This window comes from Ranitomeya variabilis, chromosome 8 (assembly GCF_051348905.1).
Source record: "Ranitomeya variabilis isolate aRanVar5 chromosome 8, aRanVar5.hap1, whole genome shotgun sequence".
Taxonomy (NCBI): domain Eukaryota; kingdom Metazoa; phylum Chordata; class Amphibia; order Anura; family Dendrobatidae; genus Ranitomeya; species Ranitomeya variabilis.
Window position 1 is genome coordinate 84,799,729 of NC_135239.1, and position 12,893 is coordinate 84,812,621.

At 42.8% G+C, this 12,893-nt stretch overlaps 1 protein-coding gene across 3 annotated transcripts in view; it reads left to right on the forward strand.

The window, feature by feature from the left end:
* Positions 1-12,893, forward strand: part of PTPRC (protein tyrosine phosphatase receptor type C) — a 210,470-nt gene that overhangs the window by 124,203 nt on the left and 73,374 nt on the right. For all 3 annotated transcript variants that reach the window (XM_077277741.1, XM_077277742.1, XM_077277744.1), the window contains 3 exons: positions 7,114-7,227; positions 9,176-9,310; positions 12,443-12,559. In XM_077277741.1, the coding sequence (XP_077133856.1) occupies positions 7,114-7,227; positions 9,176-9,310; positions 12,443-12,559 (366 nt within the window). The remainder of the gene's footprint in view (positions 1-7,113; positions 7,228-9,175; positions 9,311-12,442; positions 12,560-12,893) is intronic.

Sequence of the window (12,893 nt, forward strand, 5' to 3'; positions counted from 1 at the left end):
ACCGGAGGAAAATCGAGGGTGAAACCCCGAATTACAGAAAAACGGGGACACCAAGGTGGAAGAACTGGCCCGATTATTGAGGGCGAACTCTGCCAATGGCAAAAAAGCAACCCAATCATCCTGGTCAGCAGAGACAAAACACCTCAGATATGTCTCAAGGGTCTGATTAGTCCGCTCGGTCTGGCCATTAGTCTGAGGGTGAAAAGCAGATGAAAAAGACAAATCTATGCCCATCCTAGCACAGAATGCCCGCCAAAATCTAGACACAAATTGGGTACCTCTGTCAGAAACAATATTCTCAGGAATACCGTGCAATCGGACAACATTCTGAAAAAACAGAGGAACCAACTCAGAAGAAGAAGGCAACTTGGGCAGAGGAACCAAATGGACCATTTTAGAGAAACGGTCACAGACCACCCAGATGACAGACATCTTCTGGGAAACAGGCAGATCTGAAATAAAATCCATCGAGATGTGTGTCCAAGGCCTCTTAGGAATAGGCAAGGGCAACAGCAGTCCGCTAGCCCGAGAACTACAAGACTTGGCCCGAGCACAAACGTCACATGACTGCACAAAGACTCGCACATCTCGTGACAGGGAAGGCCACCAGAAGGATCTTGCCACCAAATCCCTGGTACCAAAAATTCCGGGATGACCTGCCAATGCAGAAGAATGTACCTCAGAGATGACTCTGCTGGTCCAATCATCCGGAACAAACAGTCTATCAGGCGGACAACGATCCGGTCTATCCGCCTGAAACTCTTGCAAGGACCGCCGCAGATCAGGAGAAACGGCCGACAAAATTACTCCCTCCCTAAGGATACCTGTGGGTTCAGAATTACCAGGAGAGTCCGGGTCAAAACTCCTAGAAAGGGCATCTGCCTTAACATTCTTAGAACCCGGTAGGTATGACACCACAAAATTAAAGCGAGAAAAAAATAAAGACCAGCGCGCCTGTCTAGGATTCAGGCGTCTGGCAGTCTCAAGATAAATCAAATTTTTGTGGTCAGTCAATACCACCACCTGATGCCTAGCCCCCTCGAGCCAATGGCGCCACTCCTCAAACGCCCACTTCATGGCCAAAAGCTCCCGATTCCCAACATCATAATTCCGCTCTGCGGGCGAAAATTTGCGAGAAAAGAAGGCACAAGGCCTAATGACGGAGCAGTCGGAACCTTTCTGCGACAACACTGCCCCAGCTCCGATCTCCGAAGCGTCAACCTCAACCTGAAAAGGCAGATTCACATCAGGCTGACGCAACACAGGGGCAGAGGCAAAACGGCGCTTAAGCTCCTGAAAGGCCTCTACAGCATGAGGGGACCAATTAGCAACATCAGCGCCTTGTCTGGTCAAATCAGTCAGTGGTTTAACGACATCCGAAAAACCAGCAATAAATCGGCGGTAAAAGTTGGCAAAGCCCAAAAATCTCTGAAGACCCTTAAGAGAGGAGGGCTGAGTCCAGTCACAAATAGCTTGCACCTTGACGGGATCCATCTCAATGGAAGAGGGAGAAAAAATATACCCCAAAAAGGAAATTTTCTGGACCCCAAAAACGCACTTAGACCCCTTCACACATAAAGAATTAGACCGCAGAACCTGAAAAACTCTCCTGACCTGCTGGACATGAGAGTCCCAGTCATCAGAAAAAATCAGAATATCATCCAGATATATTATCATAAATTTATCCAGAAAATCGCGGAAAATATCATGCATAAAAGACTGGAAAACTGAAGGGGCATTAGAAAGACCAAAAGGCATGACCAAATACTCAAAGTGGCCCTCGGGCGTATTAAATGCGGTCTTCCACTCATCCCCCTGCCTGATCCGCACCAAATTATACGCCCCACGAAGATCAATTTTAGAGAACCACTTAGCACCCTCTATACGAGCAAACAAATCAGTAAGCAATGGCAATGGGTATTGATACTTAACAGTGATCTTATTCAGAAGCCGATAATCAATACATGGTCTCAAAGAGCCGTCTTTTTTAGAGACAAAGAAAAACCCAGCTCCCAAGGGAGAAGAAGATGGACGAATATGTCCCTTTTCCAAAGACTCCTTTATATATTCCCGCATAGCAGCATGTTCCGGCACAGACAAATTAAACAAACGACCCTTTGGATATTTACAACCCGGTATCAAATCTATGGCACAATCGCACTCACGGTGCGGAGGTAACGACCCAAGCTTGGGTTCGTCAAAGACGTCTTGATAATCAGAGAGGAACTCAGGGACTTCAGAGGGAATGGACGACGAAATAGAAACCAAAGGTACGTCCCCATGAATACCCTTACATCCCCAGCTCAACACAGACATTGCTCTCCAGTCCAAGACTGGGTTGTGAGACTGCAACCATGGCAATCCCAGTACCAAATCGTCATGTAAATTATACAGCACCAGGAAACGAATAATCTCCTGGTGATCCGGATTGATACGCATGGTTACTTGTGTCCAGTATTGTGGTTTATTATTAGCCAATGGGGTGGAGTCAATCCCCTTCAGAGGAATAAGAGTCTCCAAAGGCTCTAAATCAAAACCACAACGATTGGCAAAGGACCAATCCATAAGACTCAGAGCGGCGCCAGAGTCAACATAGGCGTCCGTGGCAATGGATGACAAAGAACAAATCAGGGTTACAGACAAAATAAACTTAGACTGAATGGTGCCAATGGAAACAGACTTATCAAGCTTCTTAGTACGCCTAGAGCATGCTGATATAACATGAGTAGAATCCCCACAATAGAAACACAATCCATTCTTCCGTCTAAAATTCTGTCGCTCGCTCCTGGACAGAATTCTATCACACTGCATACTTTCTGGCGTCTTTTCCATAGACACCGCCAGATGGTGCACCGGTTTGCGCTCCCGCAGACGCCTATCAATCTGAATAGCCATTGTCATGGACTCATTCAGACCTGCAGGCAAAGGGAACCCCACCATAACATCCTTAACGGCATCAGAGAGACCTTCTCTGAAAGTTGCCGCCAAGGCGCACTCATTCCACTGAGTAAGCACAGACCATTTACGGAATTTTTGGCAGAAAACTTCAGCTTCGTCTTGCCCCTGAGATAGTGCCATCAAAGTTTTTTCTGCCTGAAGCTCCAAATGAGGTTCCTCATAAAGCAAGCCCAAGGCCAGAAAAAACGCATCCACATCGCGTAACGCAGGATCCCCTGCTGGCAATGAGAAGGCCCAATCTTGAGGGTCACCCCTGAGCAAGGAAATCACAATCCTAACCTGCTGAGCAGGGTCTCCAGCTGAACGAGACTTCAGGGACAAATAAAGCTTACAATTATTTCGGAAATTCTGGAAGCTAGCTCTATTCCCTGTGAAGAACTCCGGCAAAGGAATTCTCGGCTCAGATACCGGAGCATGTACCACAAAATCTTGTAAATTTTGTACTTTCGTGATGAGATTATTCAAACCCGCAGTTACACTCTGGAGATCCATTATTGTCAGTTGCACACAGAGCATACAGAGATTAGGAGGAGAGAGAGAAAAAAGACTGCAGCAAGGCAGACTGGAGGAAAAAAAAAAAAAAAAAAAATTCCAGCAGACTTCTTATAACTCTCCTTTCTCAACCTGGGTCTTTAACACTTTATTGGCCGGTCAAACTGTCATGATCTCTGCAGGCAGAGATCATAGCAAGCCTATAGAGGGACAAGCTCTCGGAAGATGGAACTATACTGACCATGAACTAAGCCTGCCGCGCAACTAGAAATAGCCAGGTAGCATTTCCTATTTATCGCTAGATGCCCAGCTCTGGCCTAAGACCTAAATAGCTAGCAGAGGGAAATATAAGACCTGGCTCACCTCTAGAGAAATATTCCAAAGAAGACAGTAGCCCCCCACATATAATGACGGTGAGTTCAGATGAAACAACAAACGCAGCAGGAAAATAGTCTTAGCAAATTTGAGGTCCGCTTACTAGATAGCAGAAGACAGATAGTATACTTTCATGGTCAGCAGAAAAACACTAACAAAACACCATCCAGAGATTACCTTAAACTCTGGCATTAACTCATAACGCCAGAGTAGCAATCCCTGATCAACGAGAGCTTTCCAGACACAGTAACAAAACTTCAGCTGTGAACTGGAACAAATAGGCAAAACAAAACATGGACAAAAGTCCAACTTATCTAGTAGTAGTCTAGAAGCAGGAACAAGCACTGAGAGGCATCAGATAACATTGTTGACCGGCAAGAAACCACCATAGAAATGAGCTTAAATAGCGACACCCACTACTGATGGAACCAGGTGAAACAGGAAAGAGGATGACAAGTCCAATTCCACAAGCGGCCACCGGGGGAGCCCAGAATCCAAATTCACAACAGGAGTCCAAGGACGGGTCATTCCATATCAAGTGATCCAAATATGAATATTTTTTTTACCTGACGTCTTTAGATTTTTTTTATTTTTTGTTTTTATGAAGTACAACTTTAGTTAATTACAAATTAAAAGTTTAGAATTTTTTTCTTCATCAGTTAATTTTTTACAGATTTTTAAAATTTTAAAAAAGCACAGATTTTGGCCTGGTATGGCTTTACATTTTTTATCATATCTCGGGCTAGAATTAAGATATAGAGGTGGGAGAGGCATCATTTTTCTCAGAACGGTACCAGCTTTCATTTGATATGTCACAAGACTATGTTTCTTCATATTTTGTTTTGGTGAAATCAAATTAAACATTTTGATGCGCAATTCTGAAAAAAACGTATGTTTTAAAATTGTGAAAACATGCACGTGTGTTACTTGTGTCCTTGTTTATATTTGTACAGGGATTCAACTTGGGACCTATCAAATTTGTATTTTTTTTTAAGCCTTGAATCATGTGATTTTATGTTTGTGTGAGTTTCTTCCCTTTTTCTTTTCAAATTACAACTTATTGCATTCAACATTTATATGTAACAATAAAGAAAACACAAAAAACAAATACCAAAGTGCCAGAATAAATACATCTTAATCATCTTAACACAACTTGCTCAGCATTTTCAACCTGAATTCATTGAACAAGCCAAAAGAAAAAACGTGATCATATCCTCAAGTGTGATTTTCTAAATACAGTCTGATCCTAAAAAAACAATCTTAAAAGAACCAATATTTTTTACCACCTATTTATACATGGAACAATTTTTTTCTACTATATCACTAAACATGTCATTTCTGAAGTGTTTAAGAAGAATAGTCCAGTAGTTAAATCCTCGTACTATAAAATATGAACTAATCAAACAGTTAATAGGAGGTTTTTACACTGGCCTGTTATCATCAATGTGTCCCTTCTAGTGGGTGAAATGTCATCTTGTCCATAAGCGCTCACTAGCAATGGCCGTTTCCTTCTGTGTCAGTATGTGCGGCTGTCATGGTGCTCGGCTCCACCTGAGTTATATCTGATTTTTGTTCACTTTTACAATGTCTGATTTTCTTGGATACACAAAGGACGGCGCTGGACCAGAAGGTGCAGAAAAGTCACTTCTACGTCTTCATTTTCACAATCTTTGGAGAGTCCAGTAGCCGCCAGCGCCGATCATATTCACAGGTCACATAGCCAGTTGTGTCATCCATTGCCGATCTTGTGCCGCCTTCTACCACGTCATGGACGTCACTGTCTTTATTTCCACTACATGGGATGACAGTCCGGTATTGCCGAGTCCCTGTGATGGGTTCTGCTTCCTGTAACCGATATAACAAACTCTCCTCCTCCCCGTAGTCCTGGTTTGCACAATACATGAACTGGATGTTAAGAGTATTTTTCTCCCTCCATTTGAGGAGTTGCCTGTGTGTTCAGATTTGGTGTGAATACGGTCTGTGGAGGCTCGAGCTGCCGGCCTGTCATCTGCTCTGCAGTCACCGTCTACCCCTGGTCATTCTCAGCCCTAACAAAGCTTCTCCTCTGTCCTCTCCTGCTTCTAAGCTCTAACATAATAAAATAATACAGGAATATCTAACCATCATGGATTATTTGGTAAATATGGACCCCACACTTCTACACCACAGGCTGAACAGACCTGAAATCAAGATTTTTGAACTGACACTGCAATAGTTTTATTTTTTAAAATATGATCCCATCACGATCCCAGCTTGTATTTTGGTACAGATGTGGGTAGGACCATAACAGGCACATGTGCAGCTTTTTAAATTTTTTAATTAAACGTTTTTTTCGGAAATGCGTTTTAAAGTTTTGCGCTTGCGTTCGCATAGGTAAAATATTATTAAAGATACTCTTGTGACATATCTTGTGAAAGCCTGTACAGTTCTGAGTAGAATGGTGTTTATTTTGTTTTTCTATCTCTTTTCTAGCCTGAGTTATGGGGAGAAATGTAAAGGCAGGCAACACCGAAATTCGCACTTTTTCCGAACTTTGAAAATCAATAAAAAATAAAAAAAAATATCTAGAATTTTTTTTTCTTCACATTTTGCATTCTCTGACACACTATTACCAAATAACAAAATCTCAAAAGAATTAAAAATATAGTGGTAAAAATCATTGGTTCACTTGACATGGAATGACCCGGACAGAACTCACCAAAGTACCATTCATGACCACAGGAGGGAGCCCGAGAACGGAATTCACAACACTCTGACTTTCAGTCATTGAGACGAGGGTTCTGTCACTGCTCAGTCACAGTAAGTGGCGACTGTAAGCACGTCCTTACACATTGATTAACCATCACTGCCCTGATATGCTTTAGAGATGGCTGTCAGTCAGTGCCGGGGCATGGTTACAGCTGTCACTCACTTTGTACTGAGTGGTGACAGAAGCCATGCCAGCCGAACCTCTATAACTGAAAGCTGGAGGCTGCAGGGAGGAATACAGTTCATTTCCTCCCAGTAGCCGGGCATTTAGTGTGGCAGCTGTGCAGCTTTAAAACATTATTAACCTGCATATCTGAAAGTAAATAGCACTTAGGGACATGACAGGTTCTGTTTAAGGGTGATTGGTGGAAAATATTAGAAACAAAAACTCTAAGGAAAAATAAATATGAACAGAAATCATGCGTGTCACAGTCTGATAGAGTGAAAGCACAATAAAAAAATGGGAAAAAAAGAGGGAATGCTGAGTATATATGTTTTGGCCTACAAGGGGTTAATGCACTGACTTAAATTCTCTTACAGAAAGTGAAAATTACAATTTAACGATAACAAAAGAAGCACACAGGATTCTGTTCCAATGGAGTACCAATGAATACAAGTGTGATGTACAGACTGAATCTGTGTGTTCAAAAGAAGGTAGGTCGTATCTTCAACGCAGGATCACTAATGGCGTCATCAGCATTAAAAGCTGCCTCACATCTCAAAAAACAATGAAACCTTTGGTAATATAAAGTGTTCAACTACATTGTCATTGCATTCCCTTACATGTTAAAGTGGCTATTACTATGGCCTTGCTCACATAATGCAGGTATTCGGCAGTTTTTGGTGAACATATTTTCCAAGATATAAAATTTTAACAAAAAAGAAAACACTTTTTAAAGTTATTTTTCTCTTTTGCATCTTTATTGTTTGAATCCATTTGTTTTGGTAAAAAAATAAGACCTCCAACCTACAGCAGCGCTATAAGATCTGCTTATAGAATACAGAAGGTGCCATGGAAGGTGTTTGTATTATTCTGATAGTATTTCATAGGTAACCATAAAAATGACATTATAGAATATAGAGCGAAAAAATAAATTAGGGGGGAATTTGCTCATATAGCTAATAATTTTGATAGTCCAATCTTGGATTATAAATTTTAAATTATAATTATTATAAATTATAAATCTTACATTCTAGAACCATTTTTAAAGGAAACGTATCATCAGAAAATAACCTATTGTTTAAATCAGTTTTTTTTTGCGCAAAATGTATTTTTATGTTTTTGGGGGGCACTTTATTTTTTTCATATAACAATCTGCATTAGGGCTGTCCCACACGTCCAGATAATTCCGGTACCGGAATAAATCGGTACCGGAGTTATCCGTGTCCGTGTGCCTGGGAACTCACGGAGGCCATACCTGCGGCACACGTGTGCCGCCCGTATGGCGAGTGGGTACCACACGGAGCATGTGGTACCCACTCTGCATGGTGCTGAAGCTGCGATTCATATCATCCCTGCAGCAACGTTTGCTGCAGGGAAAATATGAAGAATAGTGTTTAAAATAAAGATCCATGTGTCCGCCGCCCCCCCACCCCCTGTGCGCCCCCCCCGCTGGTCAGAAAATACTCACCCGGATCCCCCGTCGGCAGTCGCTCCTTCCTGGTCTGGCCGCGGCTTACTGTATGCGGTCACGTGGGGCCGCTCATTTACACTCATGAATAGGCGGCTCCGCCCCTATTGGAGGTGGAGCCACATATTCATGAGTGTAATCGGCCGCATACAGTAGAGAAGCCGCGGCCAGACCAGGAAGGAGCGACTGCCGACGGGGGATCCGGGTGAGTATTTTCTGACCAGCGGGGGGGCGCACAGGGGGTGGGAGGGCGGCGGACACATGGATCTTTATTTTAAACACTATCATTCATATTTTCTCTGTAGCAAACGGTGCTACAGGGAAGATATGAATGGCGGCTTCAGCACCATGTGGGGGGGACAGCGCTTACTGTAGCGCTGTCTCCGGCACGCCACACGGACCCCAGACGGAGAATGTCCGTGTGAGGTGCGTGTTTTACACGGACCCATTGACTCTATTGGGTCCGTGTAATCCGTGCGCTCCCACGAACACTGACATGTCTCCGTGTTTGGCACACGGAGACACGGTCCGCACACGGTCCGCACAAAATCAATGACATCTGCACAGATGCATTGATTTTTATGGGTCTACGTGTGTCAGTGTCTCCGGTACGGGAGGAAACTGTCACCTCACGTACCGGAGCCACTGACGTGTGAAACCGGCCTTAGAGAAAAAAGAATAGAAATGTTTCAATTTTTTACACTATTTTAGATTCATACCTGCCATTTCATGAAGAGTTTTCTGCAGTGTCAGTATCATCTCAGGCAGGATTACAATGATAATTGATAAATGTAATATGTCGAACTTCTTTTGAAATGTTAGTGACCATGAAAAACAGTATTTTCATTTGCAGTCCTATGTAAAATGACAGATTTTAAAATTACATTTGATTTCTGCATTATGAACAACTCCACTCTTTTACATTATTACTTAGAATTTCTTTGAAAAATCTTTTTTTTTATTATCTGTAGATGGAAAAAACATAACCGGGTCTGGAGAAGTGACCGACCTGGAAGCTTACACTGACTACAATTGTACTTCAACTTTATTGTATGATAACAAGCCAATAAAGACTGAAACTCGAACTGCAAAGACCAAGATTGGAGGTAAGCCATGATTCTTAACAGTGAAATGCAATAAGTGGTAAAATGTTTTAATGTGATTATGATATGATAATTGTAAGTGATTCATGTCTACAGCCCATAATTCTGATATGAAGATATCAGCTGTGATCTCTGTAAAGTGTTGATATTTACAGTCAAAGTAATCTGCAGAGGTTTCTTCAGCTTCAAAAAACTCACAGACATCTTATATCAGCAGACACAGCTGCATATCACAGTGCTCACATAAATATTGAAGGGGTGACATTCTCAAAAAAATGCAGTAGTTCTTATGTTCTCACTTTTAAAAGAGCATTCTACATTCACAAAAGTGGCATCCAAACTATTGCATAATTGTAAAACAGCAAACACAGATATTCACCCTCCCTGGGTCCAGCACAAGCCCTCTGTGGCTATCCCGATCTGTGTATTGGCACATCTACAGTGAAAATCACCACTGCAGCCAATAACTGAGCTCTGCTTCTTTACTGATGTAAACAGCATGAACCGCTGAGCTCAGTGATTGGCCGCAGCAGTGATATGCATTGTAGTCAAGACATCACTGCTACAGTCAAAACATATGGACAGGAGCAACTTCAGAAAGCCTCTACTTTCAAATAATTAAAAAAAATCCATTGTTTCTTGATAAAAGGGGAGACCTCCAAACATTAACCCCTTCACGACATGTGCCGTGCATGTCTCCCCCGGTAACGGAGCCCACATCTTTTTTCCGGCACATGTCAGCTGATTTCAACAGCTGACATGTGCCCCTAACAGCTGCAGATGGAATCGCGATCCACCCGCAGCTGTTAACCTGTTAAATGCCGCTATCAATCTCTGACAGAGGCATTTAACACGATTTCCCCGGAAACGCTTCACTAATCCTGCCCATCGGCGCCCATGTCACATGACCGTGAGTCACCGATGGGATGGCATGACAGCCATGGGTCTTAAGCAGACCCCTATGGTTGAAATTGCTGGATAGCTATGAGTGCCGTCCAGCAGTCAACACTCATAGCGACCATTTTTATTACAAAGAGCAGGGCTGAAGCGCTGCTAGGTGTAACACAGGTGATCAGATGATTGCAGCTTCTAGTCTCCCATGGAGACTATTAAAGCAAGTGAAAAGTAAAAAAAAAGTTTTTAAAAATATTAAAAAATAAAAATATATAAAAGTTTAAATCACCCCCCATTCGCCCCATTCAGAAAACCCCGCATATTTGGTATTGCCGCATTCAGAATCGCCCAATCAATATATAAAAAGACGTAACCCGATCGTCAAACAGCGTAATGGTAAAAAGTCAAAACGCAAGAATTGCATTTTTTTTGGTCACCACAACATTGCATTAAAATGCAATTACGAGTGATGAAAACATTGCATCTACACCAAAATATGGTATAAATAAAAATGTCAGCTCGGCAAGCAAAAAATAAGTCCTCACCTGACCCCAGATAATGAAGAAGGAAGGCGCTAGGGGTCTCAGAAAATGACGCAATTTAAAAAAAAAAAAAAACTTGGGATTTTTTTGCACCACTTAAATAAAAAGGAACCTATACATATTTTGTATCTATGAACTCATAATGACCTGGAAAATCATAATAGTGGGTCAATTTTAGCATTTGGTGAAAATGGTTAAAAAAAAAATTGTGGAATTGCACTTTTCTTTTGCAATTTCACTGCACTTGGAATTTTTTCCCTGTTTTCCAGTACAGTATATGGTAAAACCAATGATGTTGTTCAAAAGTACAATTTGTCTCGCAAAAAACAAGCCCTCACATGGCCAGAAAAATAAAAAGTTATGGCTATGGAGAGCAGGGGAGCAAAAAACAGAAATGCAAAACTGGCCCGGGGGTGAAGGGGTTAGTATTCTTTTATAGGTGCATAATTCAAAATAATTGAATTAATTTATCTTTTATCATAAAATCAGAGCTAAAATCAGAGTATTTTTTTTGCTGGAATTACCTCCATTTATACATACATAGAAAGGACAGATTTAGAGGCGTCAGGTCTCCTTTAGGGCTGTCCCACACGTCCAGATAATTCCGGTACCGGAATAAATCGGTACCGGAGTTATCCGTGTCCGTGTGCCTGGGAACTCACGTAGGCCATACGTGCGGCACACGTGTGCCGCCCGTATGGCGAGTGGGTACCACACGGAGCGTGTGGTACCCACGCGTCTGGTACCCTGCATCGTGCTGAAGCCGCGATTCATATGTTCCCTGCAGCAGCGTTTGCTGCAGAGAAAATATGAATAATAGTGTTTAAAATAAAGATCTATGTGTCCGCCGCCCTCCCACCCCTTGTGCGCCCCCCCCGCTGTTCAGAAAATACTCACCCGCTCCCTCGTTGGCTGTCGCTCCTTCCTGGTCTGGCCCCATCTTCTCCTGTATGCGGTCACGTGGGGCCGATCATTTACAGTCATGAATATGTGGCTCCACCTCCCATAGGGGCGGAGCCGACTATTCATGATTGTAAATGAGCGGCCCCACGTGACCGCATACAGTAGAAGGCGCGGGGCAGAGAGGAAGGAGTGAAAGCCAACGTGGGAGCGGGTGAGTATTTTCAGAACAGCGGTGGGGCGCACAGGGGGTGGAGGGGCGCACAGGGGGTGGGGGGCGGTTGACACATAGATCTTTATTTTAAACACTATTATTCATATTTTCTCTGCAGCAAACGCTGCTGCAGGGAACATATGAATCGCGGCTTCAGCACCATGTGGGGGGGACAGCGCTTACTGTAGCGCTGTCTCCTGCACGCACACGGACCCCAGACGGAGAACATCCGTGTGAGGTCCGTGTTTTACACGGGCCCATTGACTCTATTGGGTCCGTGTAATCCGTGCGCTCCCACGAACACTGACATGTCTCCGTGTTTGGCACACGGAGACACGGTCCGCAAAAAATCAATGACATCTGCACAGATGCATTGATTTTTATGGGTCTACGTGTGTCAGTGTCTCCGGTACGTGAGGAAACTGTCACCTCACGTACCGGAGCCACTGACGTGTGAAACCGGCCTTAGCTGTACTTCCTCAACGTGAGATTCATAGAAAAAAAATGCATATGTTGTACACACTGGTTGAAAATTACATTCTTTCAGGATAAAAATAAACTGATATTTGGTTTATTCCATTTCAGCTCCAGAACAAGTGCAAAATTTGAGTGGGACTTCAGATAATACAACACTTCGCGTTACGTGGAATAGGCCAAACAAAACCAATGGCCCATTGGGTGGATATCATGCTACTATAATGGGTGTGTATTTCGAGTAGCTATAAAGACCACAGTGATGAGTTTCTGTGTTATGTTAGCCCTTCATTTTCTTATATTATTGTATGAATAGCAATATGTTATTGAAGTTACATTTTTACAATATTCGCAATAACTCTTGCAGTATTTATCTCCTTCATGATTGTGTATGCTTTTTGGGGGTCTATGTATCCAGATCAAAATATATCATTGTTGTGCTTGTTCGTCTTTACATCTGCATCAGAGATTCTGTTCAGGGATCCTGTCATAGATTTAGCTGTGTGATACTTCAAAATGAGGAGGGAATCCAATAGATACCAAGAATCAATGGACATCACGA